We start from the raw sequence: 20981 nt of genomic DNA on the forward strand, positions 1-20981 counted from the left end.
ATAATCAGGAGATGGGACTCTTGGGGGCTAATCTCTAGAATTCTGCCTAACCATAACCACTTTTGCAGTAAAACTCTTCATTTTCAGCATATTCAGTCTGCAGTTTAATTGTTCAAATTTTTAGTTGTGCAGAGTAAAACTGATTGCTGGGAGAAGTAGCCGGGTGTAACTGTCTTTTAAAAACTAACGTTGTGTTTTGTACTAAAAGCTGTCTTTTAAAAACTAACATTGTGTTATGTACTAAAAGCTTTTTTTCTTGATGTAGACTCCTAATCTTTACAAATAAACCAAGGCATTCATTCATAATTCTTCAAAATTTCTATTATTCTGGAACATTGTCTTTAGTAAATCAGAGCTCTGTTTTATATAGTCTTGATATTTTGGGTGGGGATTTACCCTAATATGCAACTCTGGTTTCTTATTTTAGAATGTAACTTTTTCTCAGATTTGTTTCTGTTATATTCTGGCTCGAAGAATGTATTTCTTATAAACATGCGGATTTACATTGGTGTGAATTCTGTCCAGATATGTTGGAAAATAATTATTTTAGGTTTTTGAGTATTAAGAAACTTGGAATTATGATGAGAAAGGCAGATTTTTCACTGTAATTCTGGAGCCAAAATGTGAAACCTAGGTGTTTTTACTTTTTTAGAATAGCATTATTGGAGTAATAATATGTAATTAGACATATCTGAAAATTGCTAGCTTAATACAGTTGAGGATAAATATGAATTAAAGCATAGCTATCTAGCTAATATGTTGCTATTTGTGTACTTCAGTTATATTTATTCAAACAGTATATTTAAATTGAGATATAATTTGTTTCCAGTGTCTTCCTAGCAAAACAGAATTGCTTACAGATTGTCCATGTGGCAAAGATATCGATACCTTCTATTGTATTATTTCTTAAAGTATGAGTTGGATAACCTTTCTGGTTGTGTGTTCGGAGTTCTATAATGAAAATTTGCAACTTTTCTCCCTTCTCTACTAAAGGATGTTTCTGTTAATGATTAAAAAAAATCATACCTGAGTCAGCCTTTTATGCTTTGCAAGAGTACTTCATTGATGCTCATTTAATGCTTGCTGTTCTGTTTGGTAGTTAGGGTAAGCGTTCTCATCGCCAGGCTTAATTAAGGGCAGAGATGGCTTCCCTTTGTTCACAGTTGTACCAGTAGTTTTTATGTATTGTTTCATTAAATCCTCTCTCTCCTAACCCCCAGTCTCCCTACCCTATCTTAATTTTCTTCATAGTATGGACTACTGTCTGAAATCACTGAATTACTTCTTTGTATCTTGATTGTCTTTCCCACTGGAATGTAAGCTCTGTGATCCAAGAACTTTGTACCACTCATACCTAACAAAACCTGGCATGGGGTAGACGCTCATAACTTGGCCGGCCTTACGTAGCTAGTAATTAGCAAAGTCAGGATAATTTTTGACTGCAAATCTTGAGGCCTTTTCTTTGTGACTACTCCTAATGTAGTGCTCTTATAATTTGTTGAAATAATGTTTTGATTAGAGATTTATGGTCAGTTGTGTGAATGTTGGATTTTGATTTCCTGTATAAACAAGGCCTACATGTGTTTGCATGTGTTTGTTGATTGACTGTGATTCTGAATGGTTGCTTTCATGTTACTGGGTCTAGAACAAGTCATTTGTAGTTGACTTAACACTACAGTAGCATTGGTAATGGACTGTTTCTTATCAACGCTGTGATCTTTATTTTAAAAATAAGATAACAGAGGAGAGACACTTTGTTATTCATTGGAACCTTCTAAAGAGAGCTTATGGAGTTACTTAGGACATTAGAGATGGGACAGGCTGTTCTGTTACAGCATCAGCCATTGTAGGAGAACATTTCACGAGACTCTCCCAGGTCCTGAGCCTGTTTCAGCCCCGGAGGATGCCATCTCATGATTGAGAGACTGCACTTTTTTCGAAAGCTTTTATAAAGAAGTCTTGTTTTTCAAGTCCACTTTTTAAGTTTTTTTTTCTATTTGTGACTTGTTTATCACCTACCTCCTTGTCCCTTAGTGCTTGTATAATGCTTAGCACATGGTAGCTTTTCAATAAATTTATTGACTTCTAGAGTGTGATTTCCCCTGCACAAAACATCTGCAGATATGGACTGATGTTTTGGGGTTTTTTGTTCCTTTTTTTTTTTTTTTTAATGATTTGAGATTAAAGGTAACTATCCTGTGACTAGATTTTCTGGAAGTTTTTCATATTTCTTTTAGTTTGTTTCAGGACCTCTTAATTTTTTTTATAGCTTTATTGAAGCATAGTTAACATACAATAAGCTGCACATATTTAAAGTGTGCATTTTGATACATTTTGACATATCTTAAACCTGTGAAACCATCACCAGTATCAAGATAATGAATACATTCATCATCCCCTATTGTTTCCTTGTGCCTGTAACCTTTTCCCCTTTTTCCTCTCTCTGGGCAAGTTAAACATACAACTACCACGTGATCCAGCCGTTCCACTTCTAAGTGGTCACCCAAGAGAAATGAATGCGTATGTCTGCCCTAAGACTTGTACTAGAATGTTCATAGAAGCTTTATTCATAATATCCCAAAGTGGGAGTGTACAGATGTCCATCAGCAAGTGAGTGAATAAATTGTGGTATATCACACAATTGAGTACTGTTCAGGAATAAAAAGAAATGAACTATCATGTTTTGTTTGAATTGAAGACTGCCATATTTGAAGCAGATTTGTTTTCTTTGTTGCATTTCTTTCTTTCTTCCTTTTTTTTTTTTTAACTGTTCTATAACTTTTTTTTGGTAGTATAATTGGTTTACAGTGTTGTGTCAATTTCTGGTGGTGTGCAGCATAGTGTTTGTCATAGCATTCCTTGATTTGTGTTAATATTGACTTTCATCCCTTAGCATATCTGCTCCCCTCCCTCCACCTATGGAGGAAACTAGCCTGACATTAAGAAGTTAGTTATAGATGAACCATGAAATGATGTAAGTTATATTTGGGTAATTAAGTGTTGATTATTGCTGGAAAAACTTACAGTCAAAAATGGTCACTACAGTTTGTTCTGCTACAGGACTTGTATCTGTAACACCAAGTAACTTACACAGTCAGTAAATAAGAGATGATATCAGTGATGGTGTGTGGGTTTATGTAAGATTTTTCACAGGCAAAGGGAGTGGAAGAAAGGAAGCATAACTAAAAAGGAAAGGCGAAAGCCCTCAGATTGGCTGCTGCACAAACAAGTTCTTTCATGTGTGGTTTAAGAACAATAGAGGTTAGTCCCTGGAAAAACAAACTAGTTCCCTCCCCAACTCTGGTCAGCTCCTGGAGGGCGGTACACTTGACCCTCTGTAGCTGCGGGTTCTGTGGTTGGTTGAATCTGTGGTTGCCGACCATTCTGCATTATTTTAATATGAGGCACTTGAGCATCCCCAGACTTTGGTACCTGGAACCAATCCCAGGCCTGTACCTGTATTTACTCACGTGCCCACCTTAACAGCAGCCTCCATCTCCGTTGTTTTAGTGCCTGCACATCTTTATTTTCACTTTATTGTTTTTGTTCATTATTTCCTGAGGCAGTCCCTAACCATGCTGAATTGTTTGTTGGAGTCAACCACGTGGTCTCCCGAAAAGCCATCTGTTATTTTTGTTAGATTCAGTTTACAAAGTTGCATGAATTTTGATTCCTCTGTTCCAGCTCTAATTTTACTCCCTTTATTTTTTATTTTGCAGAATGAGATTTTTTTTTCAAGAACACATATGTGACATTCTAACAACAACAAAAACCCTGAAATGTTAAAGTAGTTTATTTTAAACAATATACTGGAAATGTGTTTATGATTTTTAGCTAATACTTAGATCTTGGTTACTATATATCAGATGTTCTAAGCGCTTATCAAAGATTAGCTCACTTTCTCCATAACAGTGCTACTTAGTGAGTCTGGTATTATCGTTTTATGGAAAAGGGAACTGAAGAAAAAGAGAGTATGAATAATAGATATTCAGAAGCTGGGAAACTGATGGCAAATGTAAACACTGCTAAAATTGTTGTAATAGTTTTTTTTCACTTTTCAGTTTTATTAGGTAGAATTGTTACAGTTTTACTGCACATATTGCATGTAAATACATATATACAATATACTGCACATATTTTTAAAAATTTATATATATGTACCATTCCTGTACCTTTATATATATGGTTCCTAAGAATGTTTAGAGCTTTAGCTTTTTAAACTTACATAGTTATCAAAAGAATAAAGCCACCCACAAAATAAGATTCAACAGAATGCAGCAATCCAGTCATAAAGGACCATCAAATGTGCCTACACATATTCAAGAAATCAGTCATCTAAGTTATAAATAATAAGTAGTTCATTTGTGTCCTTTTTCTTAGATTCCACATATAAATGATATCATATGGTATTTTTCTTTCTCTTTCCCGCCCAGTTCACATAGAATGATGATCTCTTGGTTCATCCATGTTGCTGCACAAGGCATTATTTTATTCTTTTTTATGCCTGGGTAGTATTCCATTGTATATATATACACAACATCTTTATCCAGTCATCTGTTGATGGACATTTGGGTTGTTTCCATGTCCTGGCTATTGTAAATAGTGCTGCTATGAACTTTGGGGTGCATGTGTCTTTTTGAATTATATTTTTCTCTGGGTATATGCCCAGCAGTGGGATTGCTGGATCACATGGTAAGTCTATTTATAGTTTTTTAAAGTATCTCCATACTGTCCTCCATAGTGGTTGCACCAATTTACATTCCCACCAGCAGTGTAGGAGGGTTCCTTTAAAATTGTTATAATAGTATTTTGGGGAGTCATTTCATTTGATTACTTACATATGGTTTTCAATTTCTTCCTAGGCATATTACACCTGAAAAATTTTATGTGGAAGCTTGTGATGATGGAGCAAATGATGTACTTATCATCGACCGCGTGTCCACAGAAGTTACCCTCTCAGGTATTTTATAGCCAGGTTTAGAGATGTCAGAAAGATTTTACACCTACGTTGCAATAGTTAAATTGATGAGAGCTGTGTCAGCATGCGGATCTCTGAGTGTCTTCTTAGAAAATTTCAATTCTTGCTACCTCATTTGATTTTTATATATTTTATGCTTTCTTTTCATGAAATGGAGAAATGATCTTGAAAATTTTAAGTAGCATTTTACTACTGGAAAGGATTTAAAACATAATCATTTCTTTCTTCTGTTAGTGGTACTGTCATAGGACTGGTTCTATTGATGTGAGTTTCTTTCTAGCTGTAAGATTTAAAGTATTGGAGTGTGAGAAGGTTGTTTTAGCCTTAAGTATGTGGAATTTTAACAGTTGCTTTGTTTTTGAAAATACTCATGACAGAATAATTTAATAAATGAAAAATAATATGTGTATCACTGACTAAAACTTGTGTTTTAGGCAGAATGATTTATTTTTTAATTTAATTTAATTTTTTTATGTTCACATAAAGACCTTTATTCATTGTTACAATGGCTTTGTTCATAATCTCCTAAATCTGAAAACAACTCATGTCCTTCAGATGGTGAGCAAATAAACAAATTGTGGTACAATAGGACACAACTCAGTAATAATAGAGAACAAACGACCGATACATGCAGCAAGATGGACAGATCTCAAATTATATGGTATAGGCAGAATGATTTATCTGTCTTATCTATCCAGTTATGTTTTGGTTTTATTTCTTTGGGGTATGAAAAACAACTTGTTTTTCAGTTGTGTGGAACACTGTTTTCTGACTAGGTTAATGTGAAATAATTTTGGTGACGAATTAATGTACCACGTGATAATCGCATTTAGAATTTCATATTTCATTTGTTTAAAAATTCACCTCTAGACAGGGTTCTATATTGTTTTCTTCTTAAGTATAGTATTTGAGTAATCATAGAGTAGGCATTCAGTAAATAGTAAATATCATTTGAATGGATAAAGTGTAACATGAAAATATTTTGCATAGGTGCTGAAGTGTAAGAAAAGTATGACTGTAGGTTTTAATTTCGTTGGTTATCTGGTTATTCTGGTAGTGCCATATATAACTTTTCCTTTGACCAAACAGGATGAGAGCTGTTTTAGTTTGATAATTTGGTATTTCTTATGACTGTTGCTCTGTGGCTGCTCTCTCAGAATAGCTGAGTGGTTTTAACCACTGTTTGTCCACTTCTTCTAAAGTTTAGTCACACTACGTCTTTAAACTGTATTGATACAACGTAAATGTTTTAGCGTGGCAGGGAGGATATAGCTTAAGTGGTGGACTGCATGCTTACCATGCATGCATGAGGTCCTAGGTTCAGTCCCCAGTACTTCCTCTAAGAATAAATAAGTAAGTAAACCTAATTACCTCTCCCCCACCACCAAAAAACAAATAAGTAAATAAAAGCTTTAGCATGGGTGTGTTTTCAATTATTTTTGATCTTTCAGTGACATTTTATTTGTAAGCAGAGATTGGAGACCCATTTGAGTGGACAAAGCTAAAGGTCATGAACAGTGTGGATGTAAAAATGATACCGCAGTCATCAGCAAACACATGAAGAGATACTTTGACCTGAAGCCGGTGATGATGAGGGCCTGATCCACTCACAGTTTCTCTGCCGGTTTCTTTATACCACTGGGAATGCAGACTATTGCCACAGAGAGGCATGAAAAAGGCAGAGAGGCAGAAAGAGGCATCGTTTTCTTCCATGAAAAACTAACATATTCTTAGAAATTATCATAGTTTTATTACTATTCCACTCCAGTTAATATAACTTAACATCTCTGTCAATTGTACATTTATGTTTATCAGATGATCTCACTATATTCAAGGATTTTCTCTGAACTTTGCACTGGTATTTCCATTCTTCATGTTAGTTAATTGTGGCATAGCATTGCTAAGTAAGCTGGATTATCGAGAGAAACAAATGGATTTTAGATCTTTATTCAGAATTACTTTATTCAGAGTAACAGGACTGCCTTTAAGAAACAGGACTTGGGTTTACAGTAGTGTTTCAAAATGTGTTCCGGGATGATAAGTTAACTGTAACTGAAAGAAAAGTTTTATAGCCACGTAAGTTTGGGAAAACTTTGAATTAAACAGTGGAACAGCTTTCTTTTGCCGTAGGCCTCCTCAGAGCCTTCCTTCTGCTGTGCACTGTGACTCTGGGAGAGGGCGCAAGGGGAGTATGGATGTAGCAAAATAAGCTTCTTGGACTGGGAGACCCTACCTCCCCACCTTTTGGGCATTATTCCCTGAACTAGAGTTCTACAAAATGTTTTGTGAAGCACGTTGGCTTAAAGTTTAACAGCTGTGAAATGAACCTTGTCATCTAAGGTGTTCTATTAATAAGGGCATTGTTGATAAAATCACAGGTAATGATGATGCCTTCCTGCACACCTGCGTAAATTTCTGTCGGACATGAGCAGGAGGCTTTTCCTTCCTCCTTCTGCCTTCGGATCTCTGCCTCCATTTCCACATTCTTAGACAGGAACAGGCAGGTCTTTTTTTTGCATTCCATTTGTTACACGTTGAGATTAAAATTTTTTCTCAACTTCTCCTTCCGTTTACTTTCTAATTCTCGTAAAGGGATAGGGACTTGGTGTCTGACAAGAGGTTTAAGAATTTAGTTGAAAATTGACATTAGAAATAACCCTTAATTTACCTGGTGAGGTTTTGAAGCATGTTACTTTTGGTACCATATTCTAGACAGGCAGAGACCTTTATGTGTAATGTGAACATCTTTATTTTAATTCTGCCAAAATGGAGGTCTAACAAAAGTGAAGAATATTGCTTTCCTAGAACAAAGCATGCATATTGATTCAGTTGAAGTAACCATTGGCATGAAACTAAGTTTCTCTTTCTGTTGGTTAGCTTTTTCTAAGCGATTTTTCTTTTTTTTTTTTTTTTAAGTCAAGAAAGATATTCCTCCCTCAGCTGTCACAAGACCAATATTTGGTATTCTGGGCACAATCCATCTGGTGGCAGGTAAGAAAAACAAAGATGGACAAAGCAGGTAACTAAGTTGACACTATTAGAGTAGAAGATGAAGACATACTTTATACCTTGCTTTTGGCAATACTTCTGTACGTTAAGTATTTGTCAGTAATTTCTATAAGTAATAGACCCCAAATAGCAAGCGGTTACATTTATAAGCCTGAGGTTCTATTTTTTAAAGTTTTGATTTTGGTTTTATTCAACTAGAGTTGAAATCCCTTGTCAACTAGACATTTTTCATAAATTCTAAGAGTATTTAAATAACAGTTTTAATGCATTGAGGGATCAGAGTATTCTGCACCTTCAGCTCCATAATGGGGTTGAATACGACATAGTGCTGCAAGTTAGAGAATGTTACCTGGTTCTGAGTTATCAGGAAAGTGATTTTGTTTATCTAGATTTTATTTCGTTGACCTTTTAAAAAAGTTCCTGTTGTATCAGGCACCGTACTAGATGTTCTTTATAAAAGGTGGAAGTCCTTTTGTCGTGCAGTGACGGTCCAGTGAGAGAGGCATTTGAGTAGTAAGTTACTGCAGTACAGTGTGACAGGTCCTAGGAGAGAGATGTGCATAGGAAAAATTTCAGGGAGGGCACTTGTGGTAGAGCCCTGAACAGATCTGAAGAACTAATCTAGGAGTAAAGGCTTTTCCCTGTTTATTTGTGGGAGGAGGAGGTAGCCAGGATCAGAGCTGGTGTCTCATGCACGGTGCTGTGATGGCTTCTTGATTCCTGACTGTTCTTTGCAGTGTTGCGGTAACCGGTTAGTTATGCTCCCCTGGCACGTGTCTCTACCATTTAGAATGATGTGAAGGGCTTGGGAGGTGTAGAAGGGACGTTGTCCTGCATGGCCAGATCTCATGACCTATGATGCTTTAAGCTACACATTAGGAAATGCATAAGCGGAGCCCAGATGCTTTGGGGATGATGGGGGTAGAGAGAGAGAAGTGTTTTCTCTCTCTGCTTTCTATCTGCGAGGGTCACTGCTCTGGCTACCAAAGGTAACTTTTGCTTTTATCTTTTTGAGAAAAAATTGGATCTTTCAGTAAAGACTTTTCTAAGTAATATACTGGTCTTTCTATTGATAAATTGTGAGTGCTTTAAAACAAGTATGGGTCTTTTATCTATTTAGCACAGTTCTGCTAGCCTTCAGAGTTTGAGCAATAAGGACTGCTACTTTTGGTTTTACAGTTGCCTTGTTCATAGTTATGTGTGTTTGGCTTTGCTTTTTGCAGGTAATTATCTAATTGTCATTACCAAAAAGAAAAAAATAGGTGAATTTTTCAATCATGTAATCTGGAAAGCAACGGATTTTGATGTCCTTTCTTATAAGAAGACAATGTTGCACTTAACTGATATTCAGGTAAGAACTGGAAGCACTTGTTAATTGCAAAACCCCCAAGACGTACCATGGGGTGGGGAGAGAGGGAGATGGAACACAAAGAATGTTTGATGGATTTCTTTTAAGCCTGATTATTTAAGGAACAAATAAAGCAGAGTCGCTCTACGTACCTAGCCATAAAATGTATTTGAAAAAAAAAAACCTCTTTATATATTTTATTGCTCTTGGGTTTGTTTTGCTTTGTTTTAGACTGACTCAGTTCTTAAAATATGAAATTTCACACGGAGAGAAAAGGACAAACAGCAAAGGCACATGTACTCAACGCATAGATTTAACTTCATTTCCTTTTTCTGAAGAAATAAAATATTAGGTATCTTTGAAGTTCCACTTATCCTATTTCCTTCCCTCTTTCCCCAGGGAAAAAGTTTTCTTCACTTTTGCCACATGTGAATATAAACGTGTGTGTACATGTTCACACAGTCCTCGTTTTTACGATTCCTATATGCACGGATTTCAGTTACCACAGTTCAGTTGACACCAGCCCCCAACAGCACAGTTTATTTGGTTTCCATGGTATAACACCTAAAAAATTAGCTCACCAAAGATGAAAGTGCAAAGAATCAAAAAGGGATGACTCTTAGAAGTGAAATTCAAATTGAACATGAATAGAGTATAGAAGCAGCAGCTGATGGCAGGACTGCTGATGCTGTCGCTGTTCAAGAGGCTAGATGCACAGCCCGAAGTCCTAGTGAAGGTGACCGTATCGACATTCATGACGAAGTTGTTGTGATGAAAGGTTGACGATGTCCCAGAGGAGGTGAGCTCAACAGCAGACTTCACATTAAAGGAGCTCACGGAAGTATTTCCTGACTTTATAGTGCAAAGAATAAAGTGTTAGAAGCTGGTTCCGGCTTAGATGTATGACAGTCACCAGGGTGTAGGAAAGATGGCATCGTGAGTTGGGTGATGAGAAGAACACAAGCGCTGTCCAGGCTATTCTTGATACATTTTTGACAAGAAATAAAGTATTTTAAATTCTCAGTGTTTCTAATGTTTTAAATTACAGTATACTAAATAATACTAGTTTTACTATTTTTTCATTTCCCTATACATTCATAACTTAGAGTAGGAGTTTTTAATGTGTTGATAAAAAAATTTGTTATGAAACATAGTTTTTCCTGTTGATTATTAAGATAGTTTAAGATTATTAAGATAGCATAGTCATTGTTGTAGTCCCACACCTTCGTGCAAAGTGGAGACTGCCTGTGTTCATAATCAGACAATATCTGTTTTTGCTTAAAGTATTTTCAAAACTTAATATGAATGGCATCAACCCTGTTCTAGTTTTTGAAAATTACTGTTTTTAAGTCAACATTATGTTTAGAGATTTATACCTATTGAGTATTTGTTTTCTAAATGTAATTTTATTTATATGTTTGCTTTTTAAATTTTTTAAGTTGTATTTTTATTCCCAAGATTACCAAAAGTTTGTTTCTAAAATAAAACTTACTCAAAAACACATACTTAAGTATGATAAACACTTAAAAAAATTAGTGATAGCTCTGTTGTCTTATTGACTAAGTAAAACTGTAGAATGATTTTTAACTTTAAACTTACAATTTATTTTTTATTATATATATATATATCAATCAATGTATTAATATATTCTTTCTCTATGAGACTTAAATGATAATTTAAGGTAAAAATGGTTGCATTCATTTAATAGCCCAGTAATATTTACTTGAACAGTTTCTTCTTGATTGCTGTAGTTTATTGTCAGGCCATGTGACCAATTTTAGCATTCTTCACTGTGTATGTTTTGCTTATTTATACCTTTTTTTTTTAAAGTCTGAGGCCAAATTAAAAATTTTGTAATATGTAGATTTGTAACATGTAGACTAACATGTTAATAATTTGTTAAATATTAAACGTTACCAAACATGAAAAATTACTTTTAAAAACAAGGTGAAAATAAATGTCAATCTCGGTATTCCTTGGGAAAGTCAGCTAAAATGATTATCAGAAAATAAACTACTTTTACTGGATCTTCTGTTCTTTCTTATTGAAGTATAATAAACTTATATTCATTTCAGGTGTACAATGTAGTAATTCAATATTGTTATGCATTATAAACTGATCACCATGATAAGTCTAGTTACCATCTGTCACCGTACAAAGTTACTACAGTATTATTGACTGTATTCCTTATACTGTACATTACATCCCCATGACTCTATTTTATAACTGGAAGTTTGTCTCTAATTAATCATCCTCACCTGTTTCACTCATCTCTCCCACCCCCCTCCCTACTGGCAACCACCAGTTTCTTCTGTATCTGTGAGTCTGCTTATGCCGTCTTCCACTTCTGTTGTTGATGTCTTACAGTTTTACAGTAACAGATCTTTTACCACCTTGCTTAGATTTATTCCTAGATATTTTATTATTTTTCATGCAGCTGTAAATGGGATTGTCTCCTTCATTTCTCTTCCTGTTAGTTCATTGTTAGCATATAGAAATGCAACAGATTTCTGTATATTAATTTATATCCTGCTATTTTACTAAATTCATGTATTAGTTGTACTAGTTGTTTTGGTCTTTAGAGTTTTCTGTATATGCTATCATGTCATCTGTAACAGTGACTATTTATTTCTTCCTTTTCAGTTTTGATTCCTTTGACTTCTTTTTCTTGCTTAATTGCTGTGACTAGGACACCTAATGCTATGTTCAGCAAAAGTGGTGAGAATGGGCATTGTTGTCTTGTTCCTGATCTTGAAGGAAATGCTTCCTTCTTTATATCTTTAGTTGTGAAAATCTTTTCTGTTAGTCTTCAGGTCATTTTCATAGGTGGTTGCCCTGTGAATAGTTGTAATTTTGGTGTGCCTGTAGGAAGAGGTGAGCTCAAGGTCTTCCTGCTCTACCGTCTTGGCCACTTCTCCCTCTTCTGGACTTTTCAATCTTTGCTCTTTAAAAGAAAAAGAAAAAAGAATTTTGTTTTATTTCCCAACTAGCCGAAACCAGTAAAGTTTCTTAGGCATGAGGATGGTTCTGTTCTCTTGTTATTGACTCTGTGTGTTACTGGGCCTCTCATGAATTTGTTTTTCATCCATCAGATGAGAATCATTACACTAAACTAGGGGTTGTTGCAAAGATGAAGGAGAATCTGTGTAAAGTGTCTAGCACACAGTAGGTCATAACCTAAGGTGGTGATGTTTTGTTAAAATAACTCTTCTGCCCTTTAGAGCAAAATTGTGAAGGATACCAGTGGAGAGTTCTACCTAATCAGTTAATATAATACCTTATGCTGTCGAGCGTTGGCCATGTGTCAGGAACTGTCCCAGGTCCTGGGGAAATGGCGAACAGCCTCCTTGCCTAGTCTTTGTGCCAGTGGTATTTAACAGGACTGGACTTAACAGATTTTTCTTTTTCATTCTTTTGTCATGCTAATAGATTCCTTTTCAAGTATGCAATAAACTGCTTGTTTTCTCTCCTTTGTTTACAGTTACAAGATAATAAAACTTTCTTAGCAATGATAAACCACGTCTTGACTGTGGATGGGTTTTACTTCTCAACAACATATGATTTGACCCATACTTTGCAGCGACTGTCCAACACTAGTCCAGAATTCCAGGAAATGAGTCTCTTGGAAAGGGTAAGCTTAATCTTCAAATATTATTACTTATTATTTTTATGTCAAGGAACATGCTTCTGTTTCATCTGTAAAAATATATATTAATTTCTCTGTGTTCTGGCTGTGTCAGGATCACGTATGGGGCTTTGAAAACACACCATGTTTCAAGTATACATCACAATTCCAAATTCAGAACCGCAGAATCTGTGTATGTTACACAGACAGAATTGAGAACCAGGGGTGTCCATTTTCAGAAATCCAGTCTAAACCTGCTTGTTGGTTATTTCCAAGCTTTAGTGTTCTGTGGTGTAACACTTACTAGCATTAGCAACATAACTGTGTTTGTAAAAGTAATGTTCTAACAGGTGATGTTCTTTCTGTAGTGGTATTTAAAAATTTTTACAGCTAGAAAAGTAACAACTTAAGAACTTGAAAAATACGCTTTTATTTAAGGTGGGATTTCGGTTATTTTTTGCTTTTTTATTAAGATAAATGTATCTTTAAAACCAGGGCTACAGAAAGAGAAAAATGCCATATGATAGCACTTATATGTGGAATCTTAAAAAAAAAAAAAGACACAAATGAACTTACCTACAAAACAGAAACAGGCTCACAGACATAGAGTGTTCTTACGGTTACTAGAGGGTAAAGGGGGTGGGAAGGGATAAATTGGGGATTCGAAAGTTACACATCTTGGAGAGTGATGGAAATGTTAGCTATCTTGCTTGTGGTGGTGGTTTCATGGGTATATACATCTATCAAAATTCATCAAATTGTACATCTGTAATATGTGTAGTTTACAGAAACCATACCACAATAAAGGTGTTTAAAATAAATATTATTAATGCCCCCCAAAAAACTAGGGCTCAGATGATCTCAACTTAAAATTTCTGCTGTTCAAGAACTTAGATAATTGCTGCCTTGATTTTTTATTGGCAGAAGTAGATATGTCTAGAGGGCAGACAATTTATTTTATTTTATTTTTATTGAAGTACAGTCAGTTACAGTGTGTCAGTCTCTGGTGTACAGCACAATGTCCCAATCTTGCATATGCATACATATATTTGTTTTCATATTTTTTTCCATCAAAGGTTATTATTACAAGATACTGAACATAGTTCCCCGTGCTATACAGAAGAAACTGTTTTTTCTAAATCTATTTTTATATATAGTGGCTAACATTTGTAAATCTCGAGACTCCCAATTTATCCCTTCCCACCCCCTTTCACTAGTAACCATAAGATTGTTTACTATGTCTGCGAGTCTGTTTCTGTTTCGTAGATGAGTTCATATTGTCCTTTTTTTTTTCTTTTTCGTTTTCTTTTTAGATTCCACGTATGAGTGATATATGGTATTTTTCTTTTTCTTTCTGGCTTACTTCACTTAGAATGACGATCTCTAGGTCCATCCATGTTGCTGCAAATGGCATTATTTTATTCTTTTTATGGCAGAGTAGTATTCTGTTGTATAAATATACCACAGCTTCTTTATCCGGTCATCTGTCCACGGACATTTAGGTTGTTTCCATGTCTTGGCTATTGTATATAGTGCCGCTGTGAACACTGGGGTGCATGTATCTTTTCACATTAGGGTTCTCTCCAGATATATACCCAGAAATGGGATTGCTGAATCATATGGTAAGTCTATTTTTAGTTTTTTGAAGAATCTCCATACTGTTTCCCATAATGGCTGCACCAAACTACATTCCCACTAGCAATGTAGGAGGATTCCCTTTTCTCCACAGCCTCTCTAGCATTTATTGTTCATGGACTTCTGAATGATGACCATTCTGATTGGTGTGAGGTAAAATCTCATTGTAGTTTTGATTTGCATTTCTCTGATAATTAGCAATATTGAGCATTTTGTCATGTGCATGTTGCTCATTTGTATGTCTTCATTGGAGAAATGCTTGTTTAGGTCTTCTGCCCATTTTTGGATTGGGTTGTTTAGTTTTTTGTTACTAAGTTGTGTGAGCTGTGTATGTATTCTGGAAATTAAGCCTTTGTCAGTTACATCATTTGCAAATATTTTCTCCCATTCCATAGGTTGTCTTTTTGTTTTGCTCATGGTTTCCTTTGCTGTGCAAAAGCTTATGGGTTTAAATAGGTCCCATTTGTTTATTTTTGCTTTTATTTCCATTACCTGGGTAGACTGGTCTAGGAGAACATTGCTAAGATTTGTGTCAGAGAATGTTTTCCCTATGTTTTCTTCTAGGAGATTTATTGTGTGCGGGGGCAGACGGAATTTCAAAGGTTGCTGTCAGTTATCTTTTAGGTTGGACCATATGCAATTGCCATTAATTGACCATTATAGACCTATAAAAGTGATAATTTCATATAGTTCAGCCTAAATCAATATTTTCATTGACTGGGTTTTTAAATATTTTATAGTCTAATCTTGTAAAATTATATGGGGACTTTGATGTAAGTTTAGTTGTAAGCTAAGCAATCAAGAAATTTGGCTTTTAATTGCAAAGAGACTCTTGCTTTTGAAAGCAGTTGCTACAGTCTCCATTTGTGCTATGAAATGTCTCAGTTGCCTGCTCTGTGCCAGGCACTGTATGAGCCACTGGGGACACAGAATGAAAAGACATGCCTCTGCATTGTGGGAGGCTGCAGTCTACTGGGGAAGCGGATGTCCAAGCACACAGTACAAGGGATAATTTTGTCATGGATATGCGTACCAGAGTGTGGTGGGACTCTGAAGTAAGGTGGGACTCACTTTGTCTGGGGGAGTCAGGGACGACTTTACAGGGGAAGGTCATCTTTGAGCTGAGACTTAATGATGACTAGGCTTTATTGGTCAGGTGACAATGGGAGAGGGAGGGTTCTAAACAGAGGCTGTGGCAGTATCAGGCTAAACTAAAGAGGAAGAAGCCATCTCATCTGTTGGGATGGGAAGGAATTTTTTATCAGCTAATCAAGAGTCCAGAGTTTGGACCTAGAGATCATCATTCTAAGTGAAGTAAGCCAGAAAAGAAAAATACCATATGATATCACTCATATGTGGGATCTAAAAAAAAAAAAAGAAAAAAAAAACACTGAACTCATCTACAAAACCAATAAATTCACAGACATAGTAAACAATCTTATGGTTTCTGGGGAAACGGGGTGGGAAGGGATAAATTTGGGAGTCTGAGATTTGCAAATGTTGGCCACTATATATAAAGATAGATTTTTAAAAAGTTTCTTCTGTATAGCCAGGGAACTATGTTCAGTATCTTGTAATAACCTTTGATGGAAAAAAATATGAAAACGAATATATGTATGTATATGCATGACTAGGACATTGTGCTGTGTACACCAGCAATTGACACATTATAACTGAGGGTACTTCAATTAAAAAAAAAAGTTAACATAGGGAATCATAAAGGTGATAAACAAACCATATATACTGTAAACACTTTATCTCAACTTAAAATTTTACATTCATTGGTCAGTTGTTTGTAGGACCATAAGCTTTTGTTTGTTTTTGGTTCCTTGATTCCTAATTGTCTTTCCTATATAAATTATATCCATTATGTGCTCCAGTTTGATTCTCGTTAAAAATTTTGACACTTATAGAGCAATCTGCTTGCAGAATCCTACAGATTTTTACAGTTTCTCTAATTTTGTATAGTTGCCATTCCCACTCCTAATTCAACAGAAGTTTAGTTCTTATTCTTAGCAGCTTGCCTTTTATCAAGTTATATTCTTGACTCATTCAACTTTATAGAAATAGCAGTTTGTTTTTAAGTCTTATTTCACTGATTTATAAAATATTTAGTTAAATTATGTTATGATGAATAACAAGTACAAATGGGCACAGTCTGCCTGGGACACACCAAAATCTCAGGGAATATGCCATTCAGCTAGCTATGCCTGAGTGCAAGAGCCATTCCCGTGACTTTCAGCTGTGGACAGGGACAGGGGAGTGTCCCCTGGTGTGTTTTATAAAGAGAATGGATAGAATTGGCTAATTTGTGTTGTTGAGGGAGCTGCTTCTGTATTTACAGTTTGAAAGTCAGAGTGGCTAGAGATAAAATCAGAGAGTTAAGTAGGGGCTGCCGGATTCCAGGACTGGTTAGGCCATGTGATGATGCAGTTCTTTAGATGACAGAGAGCCAGTGCACTTCCAGCACACAGGAGACGTCTCCTGCTGGCAGCACGTGGAGGAAGGGTGTGAAGGGCCAGGCCAGGACTGGAGGCAAGGGAGGCGGCAGCTGGGCTGCAGTCAAGTATTGGCCCAGGGTGGTGGGAATAGAGTTGTAGAAGAGAAGATGGATCTGGACGGAGATTTAGGACTTGACAGTTGACTAAATGTAAGAGAAAGAGCCTGCGAGGACTCCCAGTTTCTGTCTGGCCAGCAGCCCTGGCTTGAGGCAAGGAGAAAGGAATGCCCAGAGGAGGGCCAGGTTGGAGGGGAAGCGTGCTGTGTGGAGCATGCCACGGAGACCTTCTAGCCACCAGGTGGAGACACTGATTGTTACAGTTTTCTTCCTGTAGAAACTCAACTTGGTGGGAGATAGTTTATTAATTTTAAAACTCCTCTCTTAGGCAGACCAGCGGTTTGTATGGAATGGTCATCTTCTAAGGGAACTTTCTGCTCAGCCAGAGGTAATGTACACCAAATAAAATCAGCTTATTTGCTACAGTCCAGGCTTTAATTGAATACATGTAATAAAATGGCTACCTAATCACCAAGGATTTTGGCAAAGAATTCCAATTTAACTCTAAACATTTATAACTTACGAACTCTAATCAGATCTACCCTCTCACATTGTTCTAGGGGGAGGAAACCTTATTATTTTATTCTGATCTTCTATAGAAGCCTTAAATAAAGAAATGCTTAAGTAAAAATAGTTTTTTATAAGTAAGAGAGATAGGATGGGTGTTGATGGATGAATAATGTAGAAATCAGGTGCCAGAGCTAATTCCCCAGGCAAGTGGAGAGCTGTATGCTTGTCTTCCTGTGGGGTGTGACTCCCTTCAGTCACCCAGGATACACAGGCATAGAAGTCGCCTCCCTCTGTCCTCCTTTATACAAATGAGGTGTAAACAGGGGGCCCAGCTAGGAAGCGTAATGTACTGAATCTCAGTAAGTAGATTTGCATCATGGCTTTATTTCTTGGCATTTGCTTTGCTTTTTTTGGAAAAGTAGTTTGAACTGAAACAATCGGCACAGGGCTGTCTTTTCCCTGGAAGAGTGAAGTTGTTATAGGCAAAGACTGAAAAGGAGGGAGATAAACATTCTGCAACTTCATGTAGTTTTATTAGTGTTCCAGACTCTGCGAATGTTCAAGACCAAATGATTGTAGCACATACTTAAATTTTTTATATTAGAGAAGTTTTTTAAAATTAAAAGTTGCCCATAAGCTCCCTACCTTGTTAAATTTATATACTACCTCCCCAACTGTAAATATTTTTTTATATAGGGCTTCTTTTCTTTATTTTTAAAGTATACTTATTCCTAAATATAACATGTATCTTCATTTCAGGTCCATCGGTTTGCTCTTCCAGTATTACATGGCTGTATCCTTACATATTACTCTTTAGTTTTCTAGCAGTCTTTCTTTACATATTAAGGCAGATTTAAAGACAGTCTCAAATGTTGCATGAGGACAGTATTTTAGAATTAGTAGAAATTGCTTTTGGTAATAAAATCAAGCCATTAACATAAAATCTTAGAATACTGGTTAAATGACCAGTGGGGTTTTTGTTTTCTTTTGTTTTGTTTTAAATAGAATGAACTCTTTAGACTAAATTATTCTCTCTCTGTTTAAGAGTAATAGGGCTAGTGGTTTAAAAGAAGAAATACATGTACTATGTTTTGCCTTTGTTAGACTTTGTATCAATAAACAAGAGTAATTTTAGCCTGACTATTGAAACTTTTCCTTAGTAATTAAAAAAGTTAGATCAAGCTAGGGTGATCAGCAACTTGGAGAGAATTGTAATTAAAAATCATATTTGTCATTTGAAATAACCACAGAAAAATGAAAATAATAGTGTACAAAGAATAATGCTGGTGGGGCAGTTAGTGCAAATGCAAAATGAGTGATCTAATTGTAAGTTCGTTTTAAAAACTTACTTTATCATAGACACCATAATCAAAATAGGGAAGCCAGGTGAGCTGGCTGTTCAAGGGTAAGCACAGTGTGCTCATGAGGACCTGTAATCAGGACTCTGCCCTGCAGAAACGGAGGGGATCTTTCTATCAAGGACCCTCAAAGAAGATTATTAACTAACACGACAGTGGTGACTTATTTGTTTGCTGTATTAGTATGACTTCCTTAAATTATTATGCTGGTTATACTTAAAAGCAGAAAAGTAATGGAGGAAGCATCTTCCACAGTTGTGGCGGAATGGAAGACAGAAAATGTCAGGATAAAAGCTCTTGTTTATTCTGGTTTTTGTTTTTGTTTTTCGCTCCTCTCCCTGGAGCTGTCTTAAGTTCTTCTAAGGATAAAATAATAACAAATGTACTGTTTAGGTAGAGCTTTAAGGATTTGGGCCAACTGTGTGTGTGTGTTTGTGTGTTAAATTCCAAAATAATATTGTCGGGGGCAAATAATATCAAATGAGATTAATTTCAAATGAGATTAATTACAGAACACTCTTCCTAGGCAATTTTAGAAGCAGCTTGTCCATTTAGCTTTAAATCCAAAGCCTTACATTGGCTTTTGTTTAGTGTAGCTTTTTGATAAGAACGGTAGTGAGATGTTCCGAATACTTACAGAGAGAACAGCAAGAACAGAGGGCCCAGGGCGGGAGCGTGCCCGGGGCGGAGTGCACTGGGGAGCGGGAGCCGGGCCCACACTATGCCGAGCTTTACAGGCTTTGTCTTTTACTGTAACTGTTACGAGAAACTGTTGGGATTAGAGTAGAGGATTGGCACGGTAATACAGGATCACTCTGACAGTGATGTAGGGAAAGGCCAAAGGTGAGCAAAGGAGGGAATCCGGGTGAGAGGTTGCCTGGGACCAGGGTGGTAGCTGATGGTGATGAAAACCAGTCAGGTTCTAGGTATGTTTTGAAGGTAGAGCTAAAAGGATTTTCTGACCAACTGTACATGGGGAGTGAAAGAGATTTTAGTATGAACCTTAAGGTAAGTGGAAGGAAGCCATCCACTGAGGTGGGGAAGAGTCGAGGTGGGAGGGAGGCCAGAATATCTGGACTTTGATTTGGACATGCTAAGCTTGAGACTTCTATAAATATCCCAGTAAAGATGTCAAGAAAACATGGATTTACGGGACTGGAATTGAGGAGAGAAGTCCACGCTGGAGACAGAAATCTGAGAGTCCTCAGGTTTTAGACGGCATTTAAAGCCATGAAGCGGGATGAGATCGTCGAAGCAAGGAATGTGTATAGAGAAGAGTAAGGTGTGGAGAAAGAGAGGCAACACCCTGAAGGGGGTTCCAGGTAGTGAATAAATGCTGGAACCACAGACTGTCGGCCTCAGTGAGGACAAAGGACTTGTGAAGTGGGGGAAACAGAGGAAGTGAACTGGAAGGTCAGGTCATAGAGTTACTCAGAGTGAGACGTCGTAGTCTGAGGGGCGGCGTCTAGTGCACAGACAGCTCATCCGCCATCCGGCTTGTGCCCCGGGGTAGAAGGGAAGCAGATGGGTGGATGTGGAGGCAGACAGACGTGGTGGGAGCGTGTGGATGGCTTTTATTTTCCCGGTGGAATTGGGAGCAGTGCCATTAGCTGTGAGTAATAGTTGGAGGTTGAAGAGAAAGTGTGAAATGGGCGTCCCAAGTGGGAGTGTGTGGCCCTGGGAGTCACTAAACGGCTAGAAGTGAATACACGGACATTTGAAAAGTTGTGTGATGGTGGTGAAATTCTGCATGATTTTTGTTTTCCTCTTGTTCCTTGCATGCTTTCTGGGTGGATACTCGTAATCAGAGGAGAATGATTCATAAAGCAGTCAGACATACCCATGCTGTACTCAGTTCTCTCAAGATGGGCTCATGTCTGATTCATCTTCGTGCCTTGGCTCCAGATTGATAATTTGGGTAAATAAATGACTGAATACTGCTATGGCATCTTCTCTTGCTG

General features: G+C 36.7%; 1 protein-coding gene across 1 annotated transcript in view; it reads left to right on the plus strand.

The window, feature by feature from the left end:
- Nucleotides 1-20981, plus strand: part of SACM1L (SAC1 like phosphatidylinositide phosphatase) — a 61150-nt gene that overhangs the window by 16142 nt on the left and 24027 nt on the right. Inside the window, exons 2-7 of the mRNA XM_072941116.1 lie at nucleotides 4863-4960; nucleotides 7895-7969; nucleotides 9211-9338; nucleotides 12817-12966; nucleotides 17481-17540; nucleotides 18422-18455. Coding sequence (XP_072797217.1) covers nucleotides 4863-4960; nucleotides 7895-7969; nucleotides 9211-9338; nucleotides 12817-12966; nucleotides 17481-17540; nucleotides 18422-18455 — 545 coding nt within the window. The remainder of the gene's footprint in view (nucleotides 1-4862; nucleotides 4961-7894; nucleotides 7970-9210; nucleotides 9339-12816; nucleotides 12967-17480; nucleotides 17541-18421; nucleotides 18456-20981) is intronic.

The sequence above is a fragment of the Vicugna pacos genome, chromosome 17, assembly GCF_048564905.1.
Source record: "Vicugna pacos chromosome 17, VicPac4, whole genome shotgun sequence".
Classification (NCBI taxonomy): domain Eukaryota; kingdom Metazoa; phylum Chordata; class Mammalia; order Artiodactyla; family Camelidae; genus Vicugna; species Vicugna pacos.